The sequence below is a fragment of the Lathamus discolor genome, chromosome 1, assembly GCF_037157495.1.
Source record: "Lathamus discolor isolate bLatDis1 chromosome 1, bLatDis1.hap1, whole genome shotgun sequence".
NCBI lineage: Eukaryota > Metazoa > Chordata > Aves > Psittaciformes > Psittacidae > Lathamus > Lathamus discolor.
In genome coordinates this window covers 162529119-162546778 of record NC_088884.1, presented here as the reverse complement: position 1 = coordinate 162546778, position 17660 = coordinate 162529119, and the positions used below count along the sequence as shown (strand labels likewise).

General features: G+C 47.5%; 1 protein-coding gene across 1 annotated transcript in view; it reads left to right on the top strand.

Moving 5' to 3' along the window:
- The window catches only part of SMOX (spermine oxidase), a 55008-nt gene that overhangs the window by 15884 nt on the left and 21464 nt on the right, over positions 1-17660 (top strand). The window contains exon 2 of the mRNA XM_065661939.1: positions 13540-13774. Coding sequence (XP_065518011.1) covers positions 13567-13774 — 208 coding nt within the window. The 5' untranslated portion in view covers positions 13540-13566. The remainder of the gene's footprint in view (positions 1-13539; positions 13775-17660) is intronic.

The following is a 17660-nucleotide window of genomic DNA, read 5'->3' as shown; positions in this document are numbered from 1 at the left end:
CCTTTCTCTTTAACCTGGAAGTTATCCCAGAAAAGAAAAGCCTTTCCATTCACTGCAGGACAGACCCTTGTGCTTGCAGGGGAAAATGAAGTGGATCAAACTGTCCAAACAGGAAGGGAATTAAGAAAAGACTTTGCTCAGTGAGTCTTTGCTCTCATTTAAGTTTAAATGGTTGTCCTATAAACTCCACTTTATCTCTCTGTTGCTTTTGAAGCATCATACAATAACTGAGGTGTCTGCTATATTTAGAAGTGACATTTTTCCTGCTCTATGGATTTCAGCATGCATAGGATGGATACAAGCAGTGAGTTCAGATTTCCTTTCTTATCTCTTCTTTCTTCCCCATAGCTCAGCCCTGGTGGGTATCTGATACTTCACACTGATTCCTTTTCAGTCGAGGGCATTAATCAATCTGCTTTTCTGGCACAGGTAGGTGCAAATGCTGCTCTACATATGGCGAAGCTGAAGTATTGAAAGGATAAAGCGTGATGTGTTTAGATGGGAGCTCATTTTGTGCAGCACATCACAATTGTGCTGTATTTTTAGCAAGTTATGGATAGAGTTGTCATTCTTTTACCCCCCAGTCACATGGGAAGGCTGTGCAAGAACAGATAAATCACCACTGTCACAGTTCCTCCTTTGTGCTGTTTACCACGTGGCAGGTTTTCCTGCTCTGTGAAAAATCTCTTGGATCTAAAATCTCTCCTTTTCCTCCCCCTTTCAGCCTGTGCTGTTTAATTTTTCTCTTTCCGAGCAATGTTTATCTCCATTCTGTGAAGCTGTTGGAGACAGTTTCCTGAAGAGGAGCAATGCAAAGTGAACATCCCTTTGTTTCAGTAAAATGGCTTGATTGTCATGGAGAAGAGATGGTTTTGCGTTGAGGAGGAGTGAAAGGCACCTTGCGGAAGTGATAGTCCATCAGTAGTATGCATCCTATGGCACTCCAGGCTGTTCTTAGCAACCTCCAAGCACAAGAAGTCAACTGGAGGAGGTTTTATGTTGGAATCTCCAGACGAAAGCTCCTTGGGCTTTGTTTTGAAGGTTGCAACAAGGGAGAAACAAAGCTGAAGGTGTCACCATTGTGTTTTCATCTCCATCTTCTCCCACCCTTCTCTTTCTTATCTTTCATGAGCTATTTCTGCTCTCCTCTCTGTCTCTGTGTCCCTAGCACTGAGGAGGAGGAGGATCACTCAGCAGAGTGAATTGCTTCTGTTGCCTTACAGCAGGGGTATTATATTTATATATATATATATATAGGTGTGTGTACATATATATATGTATATATATGTAAGTGTATCTTATACAAGGTCCTCCTGTATAAGATGTTGTTTGTAGCAGTTGCTGATTCCCTCTGGGTGTCTCTAGACTACCTGAATGCAAATCAGTTAGGAGGTGTATATATAACACCGTACCTCAAACGCCTTGGGGCAAACATCTGTCTCCTTCAAGAAGAGCTTCTGGTGGGTAAAAAGCTCAGAAAGCCAGTCTGCCAACCATGATCCAGACTCCATAGAGATCTAAGGACATGCTTCCCAAGCTGAATTCCCCTGCCTTGGGCTCTTGTCTGAGGTGCAAAGTGTATGTGCAGACAGTGGGATGGAGAAAGGTGTGTGTGTATTGCATTGTACCCTGGTTATGTGTCTGCTGCCTTAAGTCTGGAGCATGTGGCTTGCCTTTTAATGTGGAAAGCACGAACCCAGAAGTCCCCTCAGCACAGCTCCACCTGGAGAGACATAGAATGGATCATAGAGTCACAGAACGGGTTGGATAGAACCTTAAAGCTCATCCAGTCCCTGCCATGGGCAGGAACACCTTCCACTGGAGCAGCTTGCTCCAAGCCGCTGTGTCCAACCTGGCCTTGAACACTGCCAGGGATGGGGCAGCCACAGCTTCTCTGGGCAACCTAATACTTTTCCTGTATCCTTTTCCTGGAGTCCTCTCTAGTCTGTTCCAGGCTGAAGCCAACCCAGTGACAGTGGGAGTAAATCCATGTGGTGTTCCTAATTCTGCTTCTCATCCCTTAATGTTTCTGTTGTCTTTAAGGATTTTCCCTGTGGCTTGAATGGTAAAGATGTGGTAAGTGCTCAGGCATGGCTTGAAGTCAAGGATTCAGTATGGGCGTTGCTTTCAAAGAGAGAACTGATGCTATTTAGAGAGTGGTGCTGCTATTTCAGGGCAGTTTGTTAGGTCTGGCTTCTAAGAAGTGGTGAGGAAAAACTAATTGCTTTCGGGCTAGCATGTCTCATATGGTGTGTCCTGAAATGCTCCTCATGTACACATTGCCTTGGAAGTAGTACTGAGCCTCTGTGCATGTGGAGCCATTCCGTGTCTCACTCTCCTATTACAGAAGATGGGAGGAGAAGAAAAGATGCCTGTTGGAACTTTGCTTCCAAGGCTTGCTGCAGTGAATTTAAAACCCCAAACCACAGAGAATTCCCAAATGTAGTATGGATCCCAGTGTTTATTTGACTGAGACCTGATTGTCTTCGGAGTTGTGCAAACATGGGCATGGATCCTATTTAATTCGGCTGCTTTTATCCATTAAGTTGCCCAAACAATTGGAACAAGAAGGAGGGTGGTGAAGATAAGATCATCCAGTTATGCAGATGGGACAGGGTACAGCTCTTTTTGGCACTCGGAACACAAGTTCTGCAGGAAACTTGTTTGCAGCATTGTTCTAGCCATTGTGCTGGTGTTTTCAGTTTATAACCTCTTTTTTTCCCCCATACTTTACTGTCTGTATCTCCTTCCTTTTATAGTCCTGAAAGCTTTGCTTTCATGAGAATCTTAGCAGGTATCTCCCAATACTGAGTGTGAGTGAGGAGCTGGAAATAAGGGGAAGATTCCCACCCTGGGAGCAACCAGAGCTTGGAAGGCTTGCAAAGACACAGGGGAAAGCAGGCCAGCTTGCGTCTGCAACGGCTCTGTGCCTGAGCTATTGGAAAGAAGAGCTTCTGCCTAAGAGCTCATCTCAGTCTCCCCTCGGGCAGGTTCAAGCCATTCCCCTTGGCCTGGCCCTACAGGCCCTTGTCCCAGGCCCCTCTCCAGCTTTCCTGCAGCCCCTTTAGGCACTGGAGCTGCTCTCAGGTCTCCCCTTCAGGAGCCTTCTCTTGTCCAGGCTGCCCCAGCCCAGCTCTTTCAACCTGGCTCCAGAGCAGAGCTGCTCCAGCCCTTGCAGCATCTCCATGGCCTCCTCTGGACTCTCAGTCTCTGATGGTCAGTAGGATGTGGAAACCAAAGCTGTTAACATTTTTGGCTGGATCACAATCTCTGTCACCAGGGTTAAGGTACGAATATGCCATTCTTTGCAGCAGGGTGAGCACCACCCTGGTGTCCCTGTCGTCTCCAGCTTCTTGTGCAGTAGAGGACAGTTCTGACAGTGTAAGCTGCTTCTGGTGATGGAGTAGGTAAATGTTGTGGGTTGCCCTCTAGGTGGGTCTTGTATCTATCTCTTTAACCTTCCAAATCGAAGGGGATGCTACAGCGTATACTCATCCTATCTTCAGGGGATGTGTAGAGCAGCAGATTTACTGGATTTGCTCCTCTGTTGTGCAAGGAACATGCCAAAGCTCTGCTCTTTGTCACTGCTCTGAAACTCCTTTTAACTGTGTCCTGTGTAATGCTGTAGCCTCTGGCACATGAACCACAGCGTGACAGTGGTCTAATCTCAACTAGCTGCGTGGGCAAGGAGAAGCTCCATAGCCCAGACTGCATGGCACAGGGAAGTCATTGTCTCAGCAGCAGAACTAACCAGCTTTGTGTGACCAGAAGAAAAAGGGCAAGGAAGAGACTTGTGCCTCCAAGACTGTCCCAAAAGCTCACTCTGACCATGATTTTACCAAGGGTGCCCTTGCCGTGTGTTTGTGAAAGGCCTTCGACTTCATTCTCAGCCCATTCCTCTGGGAATCACTCGGGGATGATGGCTGCCTCCTAGCACTTGCATGGGAGCTTCTGGTGGTGAAGGAAATCATCTTAGTCTGTAATTTTATACTGCAAATCAAGATGCTGACCCACTGGCCAAGGTGTATGCCAGCAGGATGACAAAGATGTTGCTTCAGTACAGGGAAGATATGGACCTGTTGAAGAGGGTCCAGAGGAAGGATGCAAAAATGATGTGGGGGATGAAGCATCTCTCCTATGGAGACAGGCTGAGAGAGTTGGTCTGGACCAGCCTGGAGAAACCTCCACTGAGACCTTATTGTGGCCTTTTAGTACTTCAAAGGGACCTGTAAGAAAGATGGGGAGAGACTTTCCCTGCTCATTGCAGGGTGCTCGGACTAGATGACCTTAGAAGGTCATTTCCACCCCAAACCCTTCTATGACTGTGATTTTCATGGTAGTGGAACACGCTTGAGAATCAGCCAATTATTTTGATTCATTTTTGTTTCCCTCAGACAAGGATTTGAAAACCACATGATGGTGCATTCTATCAGTTTGAAATGGGGTGATTCAGCCCCTGTGATCTTGGCATGATGTTCGTTGTTGGTTTTTTTTTTTTTTTTGGATATCCTTGCGTTCTGTTAGTGCCAAGCACTGTATGGATGTGCCCCGTGGCAGACAACCTGCTCTACCCATATGTTAGCTTTAAAAAGACCCAACTCAGAATAGGAAGTCTTTATGCTCTGTGCCAAGATGCTTGGGGCTTGTTAAATATATTCTGCTTGTCAACAACTACCCAGTTGAAAAAGTAGCCTTGGTGTGAATCAGCTTTGAACAAGTTCATTTGACTCGAGGGATGTTTGCAGGCATTAAAACAACTTGGATCGCTGCCATAAAAGTGCAGTGGTTTCCTCATCAAAAAGCACCCCCCTTTTTGTTGTGTTTTTGTTTTAATCTCCTCTGAACATTCAAAAAGACAGAGTTTTTTCCCAGTTAACATGTTTTTGGTGGCTTGGGAATGTGGAGGAGGCTTATGGAGCTACTTGGTGTGATCACTTGCAAACCAAACGTTGTGGTGCAGGAATATGGGTGTAAGAAGGCAAAACATCACAGGCTGGTTTGGGTTGGAAGGGACCTTAAAGCTCATCCAGCTCCAACCCCTGCCACAGGCAGGGACCCCTTCCGCTGGAGCACCTTGCTCCAAGCCCCTGTGTCCAGTCTGGCCTTGAGCACTGCCAGGGATGGGGCATGATGAGCAAGGTGAGCATGGTCATCTCCGTCATCAGGGCTGGTGGGCAAAGGTGTGGCGCACAGGATAACTGGGTTGTACTGGTGGTGTGGGATGCAGTAGAGAGGGTGCTGCAGAGGTGATGGAGATGCTCCACTCAAAACCTGTTGTGGTCCAGGGAGAATTGCTCGCTTGGGCTCTCCTGTCCCCATGCGGTGTTGGCAAAGGTCCTGGCTCTGGTCAAGCATGAAGACGTGATGAGGGGCAAGAGAATGACATCACAGGGATGGGGAAAAGCAGGGATTTTGTATCTATCTTACTTATTTTAAGTACTGTAAAACACTGCATTCATGGAGACCATGCTGGTGATGGTCCTCCTTGAACCAGGATGGAGTAGATAATTTCAGGGGCTGTCTGTGAGCTGTCAGAACAGGTCACCACCACCAAGTCCTGCTGCCTGCCCATGCCTGCAAAAGAGGGCAGCAGGACTGGTGTGGGGGTGAGTGACATGTTCCAGTTGCCCACATCCACCTGCCATACCTGTTGAGACTAAAACACTGAGTTGGATAAATCCAAACATGAGGATAAGGATGAAATGCCACTCTCCAGGTAGCATCCCAGCCACTGAAGGTGAGTTCCTACAAGGCATAGCACTGGTTAACCTTGATCTCACTGGTGCGTCTGCTGTCATTGACACATTCATGAGCTTGGGAAGGGCCCTGGTATGTGCATAGATGGCTGCAGACCATTATCCTGCTCCTGCAGCTTTCCAGGTAGCTGAGTAAATGAGGTGTGTCTGCTTCTGATGCCATAAACCTCGCTGGTGTTTGCACAGCTACTGCACAAAGGCACTTCATAACAGCAGGTTTGGTTCACTCGCTGACTGACGTGGAGCACTTAGTTCCATTAGTAACTCTCCTGTCTTGAGTGGAAAGGGCGTCCATGCTTAACCCATGCTGGTGGAAACGGTGATGCTGAAAAGGATTTTGGAGTGCAACGTGCTGGATTAAAAAGGAGGTAAAAGAGACGTATCTTCCCCTTTGACATGTTTACAGCCTGGAGAGCTTGGAAAGAGCGTCTTGAAGTAACAGCAATAAGAATTAATGTGCTTGCTTCCGAGAAGGCTGATGAAAAGGGAAAAGAGGGAGAAGTTACAAAATGCTTGTTTGTTGTGCCAGGAGCTGCAGAGGAGCACAGCAATGGGAGGCACTGGTGACAGACATCTCCTTCCTCTTCACTTCTGTATCTACTCAGAGATAGGATCTGCTCTGTCCTGTGCTCAGTGGACAGCTGGAGTCTGAAACCTGCAAAGGTGTTAGAAGAGATAAAATTGCTCCAGCTCGAATAATCCTCCCAGGCACTTCTCCCTCAGCTGAGGAAGCAAAGTGCATTAGAGATGATGATTGAAACTGTTGTTGCTGCAGTTGCTCAGCTAAAGGTTACTCATTACAGCCGTGCACTAGTACAAGTAGTGCCAGACTGAGTAATGAGGTAATGACCTGAGCACTGGAGTGTCTTTACATCTGCTAAGTAAATCGCCTTTCTGGTGTGGAGCTTTTGCATATGGGTTCTACTGACAGTGCTTCATCTTCTGTATGCAGTGGATGAAATAAGAGAATCCCAGAATCCCAGACTGGTTCGTGTTGGAAGGGAGCTTAAAGCTCCTCCAGCTCCAACCCCTGCCACGGGCAGGGACCGCTTCCACTGGAGCAGCTTGCTCCAAGCCCCTGTGTCCAACCTGGCCTTGAGCACTGCCAGGGATGGGGCAGCCACAGCTTCTCTGGGCACCCTGTGCCAGCGCCTCAGCACCCTCCCAGGGAAGAGCTTCTGCCTAAGAGCTCATCTCAGTCTCCCCTTGGGCAGGTTCAAGCCATTCCCCTTGGCCTGTCCCTACAGGCCCTTGTCCCAAGCCCCTCTCCAGCTTTCCTGCAGCCCCTTTAGGCACTGGAGCTGCTCTCAGGTCTCCCCTTCAGGAGCCTTCTCTTGTCCAGGCTGCCCCAGCCCAGCTCTCTCAGCCTGGCTCCAGAGCAGAGCTGCTCCAGCCCTCGCAGCATCTCCATGGCCTCCTCTGGCCTCACTCCAGCAGCTCCACGTCCCTCTTGTGCTGCTGCCCCAGAGCTGGATCAGGGCTGCAGGGGGGGTCTCCCCATCACACAGCAGAGGGGCAGGATCCCCTCCCTGAGCTGCTGCTCACGCTCTGGGGGTGCACCCAGCACATGGGGGGGGGGGGGGGGGGTTCTGGCTCAAGCGCTCACTGGAGCTGGGTCATGGGGAGCTTCTCACCCAACACCCTCAAGTCCTTGTCCCCCCAGCTTGTGTTTGTGCTTGGGATTGCCATGACCTAGGTTCAGGACCTTGCAGAGATAATTGCATCTATTGTGCTCCATCGCTAAACCACTATGTAGAGACATGAGACACTATGGTAATACCACACGTGCTCACAGACAGATTCGCATCATGGTGGATCTCTGAGGTGCAAAGGCCACAAAGTTCCATTGTGAAAATCTGCCCATGCCCATCGGATAGGCAGGAGCATTCCCACCACCACAGCCCTGTCTCCTGGGGACTCATAAATGTCCCTGAGAGATTGGATCCTGATTTAAAGGCTTCGAGCAGCATCCTCTCTGTGTTTGGTGAGAAGCATTTCAACAGCTGATTAGTGCCACTGTTAAAAATAGACATTTCTGCTCTGAATTCTTCCAGCTTCTGCCCTTGATTGCTCAATCTCCCTTTGTCTCTGCTTAGATTGAATTAATCTTTGGTGTCAAGGACTCCCTGTTTGCGAACACTCGGAGGTTGTGATGCCAAACCTGCGTTATAACCACATGTGTGTGCAATGCCCCTTCATGTGTTGATAGTATCTTGAATAGCACTCTTAAAACAATAATAAGAGAGTAGTGTGTTTATTTCTTGTGCTTCCATTTAGTTCTTTCAGCTGAAATGAAGGCTTCTTTTTGTCTCGGTTCCTTTCAAGCACGCACAATATTGTTTAGGTTTCTGGTTAAGGATGATGAGTAATCCCCATCAGTTGAAAACCTAGAGGGAATAAAGTGATCCTGGTGACTTTTGGCTGGTTTATGCTGGAGCTGCTTGGTCTGTGTGGTTAGCAGTGCATTTGCGTTGATGCATATCTTACCCTCCAGGCTGGCTGTTGATGTGAAGACTGTCAACTTAGCATCCTCCACAAGGACTAAGACATTCAGGCAAACAGTGTGGTTAGAAAGGAAAATTGGGATCCTGTACAGGAGTCTCAGAAAAGCATGTGGAAATACAGCCTCTTCTGGGGGTGCAGCTCGTCTCAACCTCATTTTAGGTGTAAAAAGCCTTTTCTAGATAGGTATGTCATGGTATTATGAGGTGATATGTCAAGTGAAAGAGTCAGTGCTGAGGTTCCCAGTCTGCATGTGTGTGTCCGTGGAGCCTCCAAGTTGGACTTGCTGTGCTCTGGTCCCATAATGAGTATTCCTTAGCGGACAGGACACGTTTTGGTTCTCCTGGAGTGCATCTTCGAGTTTAGTTTCATCTGCAAGGAATGAAACTGGTTGCTTTGATGCCACTGCACAGCATGAATGAAGGCATGGGAATCATAGAACAGTTTGTGTTGGAAGGGAGCTTAAAGCTCCTCCAGCTCCAACCCCTGCCACGGGCAGGGACCCCTTCCACTGGAGCAGCTTGCTCCAAGCCCCTGTGTCCAACCTGGCCTTGAGCACTGCCAGGGATGGGGCAGCCACAGCTTCTCTGGGCACCCTGTGCCAGCGCCTCAGCACCCTCCCAGGGAAGAGCTTCTGCCTAAGAGCTCATCTCAGTCTCCCCTCGGGCAGGTTCAAGCCATTCCCCTTGGCCTGGCCCTACAGGCCCTTGTCCCAAGCCCCTCTCCAGCTTTCCTGCAGCCCCTTTAGGCACTGGAGCTGCTCTCAGGTCTCCCCTTCAGGAGCCTTCTCTTCTTCAGTCTGAACCAGCCCAGCTCTCTCAGCCTGTCTGAGAGAGTACCCTGAAGGGATGACCATTGCCAGAGGGGTGGAACTGGATGATCTCTAAGGTCCCTTCCAACCCAAACCATTCTGTGATGAATTGGGGTGAAGGTGGGTCCCATCAGATATGACCATAGTTATGATCTGTTGAACACTGGGAGCTCTCAGCTGTGGCTCCTGGCTATAAAATAATCTACACTGTGATATGAAGCGCAGAAGGTGAGGAAGGATACTTTTTTGTAAGACAAGCCAATCCTGGTGGAAAACACTCCAGCCCCAATCAAACTAGACATGCCTTTACCCACGCAAGCATTGTTTTCAGTATGCTGCCTTCCCTAAGTCTTTGTGTCATCACAAAGGATAGTACTACAAGAGTGTTTGAGCTAAGAATAGCAGATTTCCTTGAGAAATGGTCTTGTTTATTTTGGTTTTGTATTTTTAAGTTGCTGGAGCCTTGGTGACCTTTTCCTTAAAGGTCCTCAAAGAATAGCCTGGACCAAGAGCATTGTAATGCAGAGAGGAGCTGTGAACTGCCTTAATTCTCTGGCTTCTTCCTTGTGCCCTGCAAGGCTTTGTTGACAAAATGAGAAGAAAATAACCATGAAGTGGACTTTCCTTTGAGCTTTGTTACTGTTTCTGCTGGATTAAAGGTAGGGAAGGGTAGGGTAGCATTTGCATTCATGCTGTTTCTAGGTTGCCATTGGCATAAGTAGAAGGCACTCTATAGAAAGGAATACATGCAGAATATATCTCTATCAATAGGATGAGACACAAGTCTCTGTTCAACATTATTTCTCAGTTATTGCCAGGGTAGTGTTGGTGTTAAGTCCTGTTCACAGATGCTGATGAAAAGAGCCATTTCCTTTGGAGCGTAACTAAGATCAGCAGAGAGGAAGGGATGGGGAGCTCATAGGATTGAAGGGTACAAATGCCAGGAATGGAAACCCATGTTTCTGGGTTGGTAGAATGTTGCCCACCATAGAAAATATATCTCTGCAAAGATTTGTCTGATGGAAACCTATTGTGCTCAGGGGCTTTTTTGGTCAAAGGTTGTTTTGAAGGATTTTTTAAAGGTATTTTTTGAATCAAGGGAATGGGCAGTAGTGAGAATCATAGAATCATAGAATAGTTAGGGTTGGAAAAGTCCTCAAGATCATCCAGTTCTAACCCCCCTGCCATGGGCAGGGACACCTCACACTAAACCATCCCACCCAAGGCTTCATCCAACCTGGCCTTGAACACTGCCAGGGATGGGACACTCACAACCCCCCTGGGCAACCCATTCCAGTGCCTCACCACCCTCACAGGAAAGAATTTCCTCCTTATATCCAATCTAAACTTCCCCTGTTTCAGTTTTAACCCGTTACCCCTTGTCCTGTCACTACAGTCCCTGATGAAGAGTCCCTCCCCAGCATCCCTATAGGCCCCCTTCAGGTACTGGAAGGCTGCTCTGAGGTCCCCACGCAGCCTTCTCTTCTCCAGGCTGAACAGCCCCAACTTCCTCAGCCTGTCTTCATACGGGAGGTGCTCCAGCCCCTGATCATCCTCGTGGCCTCCTCTGGACTTGTTCCAGCAGTTCCACATCCTTTTTATGTTGAGGGCACCAGAACTGCACACAATGCTCCAGATATTAAAATGCTGAAACAGGACAGGAGAACAAGAAACTGAAGCTTTCATGTAAAGAATTCACACAAGTTAGCCAAAGCCAGGATTAGGAAAGCTTTGCTTAAAGAACGGAGCTAAACCAATTCTATTCTATAGGATATAGATGGCAGAAAAGATGTTGCTTTACTTTGTCAATTAAAATACTTGGATCAACGTGTTTTCTGGAGACTGGCTGAGAAGTGGAGAGTGTTGTAGAATGTCTATGGGTTGTAATAAGTCCTGAAGAGATGAGCTAGATGGTCTTAAGGTCCTTTCTGACCCTAACCATGCTATGATTGGAATAAGAGTCATTTCAGCTGTGGGTTTATAATGGCTCACAAAGGACTAGCCTGGTTAAGATTTATTTCCTCCTGTAATAGAGATGACTAGGATCATATATGAAGGTCCTTAGCACCACAGAGAATATGAACAGGGAATGGGTGTTCAGTGTTTCTTCCGCCATAGTTTTGGGGGATGTCCTCAATTTTCATCACACAGCGGTTTTGAAACCACCAAAAGAACATTAATGTTTGCATTAGGGTAACAGACTGTGGAGCTTCTCACCAAAAATGGTTGTGAAGGCCAAAAGTGAAGAGGGATTCAGAAAGGAGCTGGCAAAAGCATGGGGGAGAAGTCCATGGGCTTCTCAGGCTCAGAGGTCCAGACCTTAGTGCTGCCTTACAGCATCCATATTGGATCCCTTACTGCTGGAAGCTGGTACTGCCAGAAGAGGGTCATTCCTTTGAACCAACCACTTAATGTGGCTTTTCCTGGGTACCAGTTAATAACCGTACTGCTTTACCCTTCATATTCTGGTGGTGGGCTTCTCCGAAGCTCTGAATACCAAGATCCCAATATTTGGGGCCCATATTAAAGATCTGAACCCAGAGAAACATCACTTCTTAACTTGTTAGATTAAAAATCAATAAATGGACGTGCTTGGAAAGGGAGGTAAAGGACCAGTGATGGACAGGGCTCAAGCAAAGTCCGCAAGAGGAATGTATCAGCATCAAAGCCAAGTAGAGGCAAGTCTTGAGGTGTCTCCAGCTGGAAGCTTGACCAGCTTGCTATAGGGAGGAAGCTTTGCATCCTCCACCTCTCTGCCTGCTCCAGATCTTTACTATTTATTGTGGAACAGGGCGGAAATCATTCACTTCTACCTCTTGTTGTATTGCTTTCAAACCCAGCTTGCTCAGAAGACCAGTGCCTGTGTCTGGCTGCTCACAGCTTTTCTACTTGTCAAGCTGACAAGAGTCGTAACTCTTTCCCCAGGGACTAGAAAGCGTCAGATGCTTGACGTGTTTCACTTGAGCTTGGAAATAACTCTCCAAACAGTAATGTCTGGCTCTCTATGACAAGGATCTGCTAGCTGGGATGTGTTGGTCAGGAGATGAAAACAGTGAGATGATTGATGCAATTGCAGGTAGAAGTTTATATCTCAACTGCAGCCAGAGCTGGCTCAGTGTCACTCGTTGTGTTGTTCAGTGGCAGGTGGAACTGTGTTGGCAGAAGCAGAGTTGGTTACAGGGCCCTGCACTACAGGAGAGACATTGAGGTGCTGGAGCGGGGCCAGAGAAGGAAATGGAGCTGGTGCAGGGCCTGGAGCCCAAGGGTCATGGGGAACGGCTGAGGGACCTGGGGGGTTCAGATGAAGAAGAGAAGGCTCAGGGGGGACCTGATGGCTCCCTACAAGTGCCTGCCAGGAGGATGGAGCCAGGAGGGGCTGGGCTCTGCTCCCAAGGAACAAGGGATGGGACAAGAGGAACCGGCCTCAAGCTGCCCCTGGGCAGGTTTAGATGGAGCTGAGGAACAATTCCTGCCCCAGAGGGTGCTCAGGCATTGGAACAGGCTGCCCAGGGCAGGGCTGCAGGCACCGGCCCTGCAAGTGTTTAAAAGATGCGTAGATGAGGCCCTCAGTGCCATGGGTCAGTGGTGGCCTTGGCAGTGCTGGAGAATGGTTGGACTTGATGATCTTAGAGATCTATTCCAACCTGGTTGATTCTATGCTTCTCTAAAGACATCCTACACTGCTGGTCACTGATTAAGGTTTAACCTTAACCATGGGCTCAGGCCATGAGCTGAAATAATGTAATGGGACCTGAGAGCTAAGGATGTACATGAACAATAGGATACTGCTTGGAACAGCAGTCAGACACATTGGGTAGGTGGACATAGAATTGGAATAGTGAGGGCTGGTATGAGTTTGAACCACTCTTCGTCAAAGACTGAAGCTGACCCTGATGTGGCAGGACAGGGGTTACCTCCCGTGGCTGAGTTTTTGAGCTGGCCCTTGTTGGCTTTCATCAGTTGAAACATTCCTATCTGTGCCATTTCTATAATGACTGGTTTGATCTCTGATCTCCGTGCTTTGAGCTAAATCCTCTTTACCTAGTCCCCTAGTTATCTGATCTGCAGCTTATGCTTTGTGGTTGCCACAGAGGCAAAGTGAAGCTTCATCTCTGTGTTGTGGGACTTGTCAGCACTGGGCACGTGGTTTGCTTTGTCTTTGTCTTTACCACAAAATTGCCACTTTTGGAGGTTATATAAAGAGATGGGAGGTAGTAAATCCTTTGACTTCTCCTCAAATAGTCTACATGGTACAAGAGGGTGGAGATGTCTGGAGCCTCCAGTGCTGTTGCTCCAGTCTAAAACGTTGTTGCATCCCTGTTTGACCTCACTTATCCTTATGCATCCCACTTTGACGGCTGGATTTAATTCCCACGTTTCCTTTATCTTCTGCTCCCCTTCTTTGATTTTGAACTGCAGAGGAGAAGTTTTTGCCCTGAACAAAGCCCTTGTTTGCTTCTTCCCCTTCAGGTTCCTTAGAAAGAGAGCTTGGACGGCATGCAAAGTTGTGACATATCTGCAGACAGCACGGATGATCCTCTCAGTAGTGGCCTACAGAGAAAGCGACAGCCTCGAATAGTGATCATTGGTGCTGGGCTTGCAGGCCTCTCAGCAGCCAAAGCGCTCCTGGAAAGCGGCTTCACGGATGTAACTGTCCTTGAGGCGACTGACCGCATCGGAGGCCGCGTGCAGAGTGTGAAACTTGGTAAGAGCAGCCTTTGGGGAGCCCTGGGGAGGGGGGTTTGCTTTGCTCTGCTCACAGGGTTTAGTGCTGTCATGAGGTTAATTTCACCTTAGGAATGTGCTTTTCCAGCTGGAAGAAGGTTGGTTGAGGTGGGATGTTGGTGCTTTTGGAGATGGGTGGTGAATCTGAGCTGTGCATCTCTTTGGAGGTTTGTGCATCTCTTCAGTTTGTGCATCTCTTTGGAGGGAGGGCTGCTCCAAACCCTAGGAAATAAAGCTGGCCGTGACTTATCACTGGTACAGGTTGTGATCTGTTTAACAGGTCTGTGATTAACTGTACTGAGACGGTTTCCACCAGTGTTTTTGAGCTTGACTTGATGAAGAGCCACCAGTGAATCTGGCTGGTGAAGGGCTTGTTCTCTGTGACTTCTATCACTTCCACAGGGGCAAACTCCAGGCTATTCTGTTTCACAAATAGCCCCATTCATTTCCCTAGGACTAATTTAGTGTTTAGGGCACCACCCACTGTGAATCAGGCTGCTGGAAAAACCTCTTCAATGTACCCTTTCATCCTGATTTGCAGCTTTCCTGATTTGCAGCTTTGCTACCTCTGGAGCTTCCTTTCTCGGCATGTAATAAAGGTGCAGACACTGGATATTTTAATCCAGCATCAGTTGGGTTTGTCAAATCTCTAAATGCAAAACTACTGGGACAAAAGTTGTACTCAAGGAGACTTTCCGTGCTATCTAGAAGGGCATCGCCTGTCTCTTCTCTGCAGGAGACAAAAAGCTCTTCACTTCTACTGAGTTGCCTTCCTGATTTCAATTACCAAGTTCTGTTTCTGATCCCACTCTCTGTGTTGTTAACTCTGGCCTCTTGCTGCCCTTCTTTCTATTTATGTGTGGATGCTTGCATCACTGACCGTGTTTTACTCAATAATAAACAGCTGTGTCCTATGAACTTGCAGAAGGGAAATGAATGAGAAGGCAGTCGAACAAATCTAATCTCCAGGGTTGGAATAGGGCACTTTCCATGCTGCCGAGACTTGGCATAGAGGTTGGAATGGGAAGCGTGTCCTTTACTCACAATACACTGGATTAAAAATATCCTGGATCATGTCTGCAGGAGGAGGGAAGTGTTAAAGACTGGGAATCTTGAGGGAGGAATAAATCATGTTGTCAGTGCACCTGTGGAAATAGTGATGTTGTAGTGGTATTGAGACCAATTCTCTCACCTTTGCACACCCTCACATGTAACTCATGTCTTTGCTGGGAGTATACCTCCTGTTTGTTAACTAACATGAAGCAAGAGCAGCCTGGTGGAGATCTGGCAGTTTGTAGACGTGATTTGCAGAGCAAAGGACTGGAATCTAAGGTCTCGATCTTTTAATGTCTTTCTTAAACCCATCTGTTTTATTCTCTACAAACTATCAGTTACACTGTGGGTATGGACTGCAGTTCTCTCCCAAGGTGGGTCTGTGTTCTGGCCCCTTGTGTGCTTTGCAGCTTCATGTGTCCTTTAGTTAAACAGTCTTGAAGCTGTGGTGGGTGGTGATCTACACAAGCAGCACAGACTCAGAACTTCCATATTCCTTGGTGTAAGGGCAAAAAGGGCAGCATGGTCCTGTGCTGTGTTCTGTGCTACCTGCTCCTTTCTCACAACTGGCTAAAGCTTACAAAATCCTTTTATAGAAGTGGTTCCTCCAGGTCTTCAACATAGGACCATTTTGATTTGCTTGTCTGGGATACTGGAATCCCAGGTTGGAAGAGACCTCAAGGATCATCTGGTCCAGCCTTTCTAGGCAAAGCATGACCTAGACCAGATGTCCCAGCACCCTGTCCAGCCCAGTTTTAACTGTCCAATGTTGGGGAGTCACCACTTCCCTGAGGAGATGATTCCAATGGCTGATTGTTCTCACTGGGAAAAAATATTCCCCTTGGTTCCAGTTGGAATCTCCCCAGCAGTAACTTGTACCCATCACCCCTTGTCTTTTCCGTGGGACTCCTTGTAAAAAGGGAGTCTCCATCTTCTTTGTAGCCACCCTTTAAATACTGGAGCATGGTGACAAGGTCTCCACGACCCTTCTCTTCTCCAGGATGAACAAACCCAGCCTGTCTAAATGTCATTTAGAATCATAGAACAGTTAGGATTGGGAAGGACCTCAGGATCATCCAGTTCCAACCCCCAAATGTTAAACATTAAACATTTAAATGTTAAACTTTTCTGGCCATTCCCCTGTCTGCACACTTGACTAAAGAACTGATTTAAATCTTCGACAAGAGCTATGGTAGCACCTTCTCGGGGTTGTATCTTGACATTTCCACTCTCACTGAGCCATGCTATGTCTTGCAGGGAACAGGATTTCCCCTCAGCTGCACGGAGCATCTCCCTGTGCTACCAGCCCAGTCGTGGCAGCACTGGATTAGGGGTGCAGACCCCTGGTGCAAACCCCATTAGTTACGAGACTCATAGAATCACAGGATGGTTTAGGTTGGAAAGGACCTTAAAGCTCATCCAGTTCCAACTGGATACACTCAGCACAGGGGAAATAGTTTGGATTTTCAGAGGTTTGCTTCATCATTTCTAGCTCAGGTGAGCCAGAGGGTTCGTGTGTTTGTGGGTTCTAAGTGTATTTCTTGTACATGAGATAGAACACCTGTATCCATGATATTTCATGACAGGATGCTCAAGGATTAGCCGGGGCTGCAAAGTGAAATGGGAAAATTTCCAAGTCCTGACACACAATCTCTGTGTTCCTTTGGAAAACTGCTGGCATGGTATATTGTTGTGCATAGGCCTGTTTTGACTGCTGTTTGTGTCTCAGAGGGGATTAATAGGAAGCAGGGTTTTTTCCATTCCTTGTTGTATTGAAAGATTCATTAGAAGTAGATTTGCATTCAGACCAAAGTCTTTTAAGGCCCTGAAAGTAAATAGAGTTATCTCTATTTTAAAAGATGTTATTTAGTTTTACACTTCAATAATTCAGCGTGTAACTTACACCGGGTACAAGTGGCTTATCTGCTTGCTAGCAATGATAGTGAGCTTCTAAGTCTCACAGCTGAGAATGACTATTCCTAGTTTATTGCTATTTGCTTATATTCCACACGGAAAACAGGAGAACTTGGAACACAGCGTGGTTGTGACCAAGCACCAAGACAGTGAGAGGAAGATTTCTTACTTCCAAAGCTCAGGTGCCCCATAGATAAAGAGAAGGAGAGCAAGCTGACATAAAGCAGTATTGCTGCTGCTGATCTGGCATGTGAGGACTCGCAGGAGGATTGCATTAACAAGTGGCTGCCAAATGCAGTATTTATGAGCTCTGTACCTTTGGCTTTCAGGGTACAGCAGTTGTTTCCACTGGGCTGGGTGCTGTGGGAGTGTAGTGGAGTTTGTGGTACCTTAAATGCTTGCACTCGATGCGGTTTGCTCTGAAGCACATGCTTTGTTTTAAGGACACGTAGAAATCTTGTGCTCCTGTGACCTATAATGCATATTTTGAAGGGAAATCAGTGTGTTCCTTAATGGGGAGGTGGTTGTGTGCTTGAAAAACAAGACACATGGAGCTTCCCTTAGAGGCAATGTCTCAGAGCAGCATTTCCTGGAGCTCTCACCCATTACTTGACTGCATTACAGCAGAGTGCTGCAGTGTCGTTCTGCCTGAGCATGTATTTACATGTTAAGCAGTATGTGATGACTGGTAACTGCATGATCCTTTCTTCATCAAGCAGGATCCTATTAACTATAATCAGGCATTCACACACCTGGGCAGTGAGCCGCACAGCGTGGTGCTGGCTGGGATGCTGGGAGAGCTCAGCTTTGGTAGACTTGAAATCGGCTTTGGAGTTCTGGGAAACTAAAACTGGGTGGAGGACATGACCCAGGCTTAGTTTTAGCACTTCCTTTGTGCT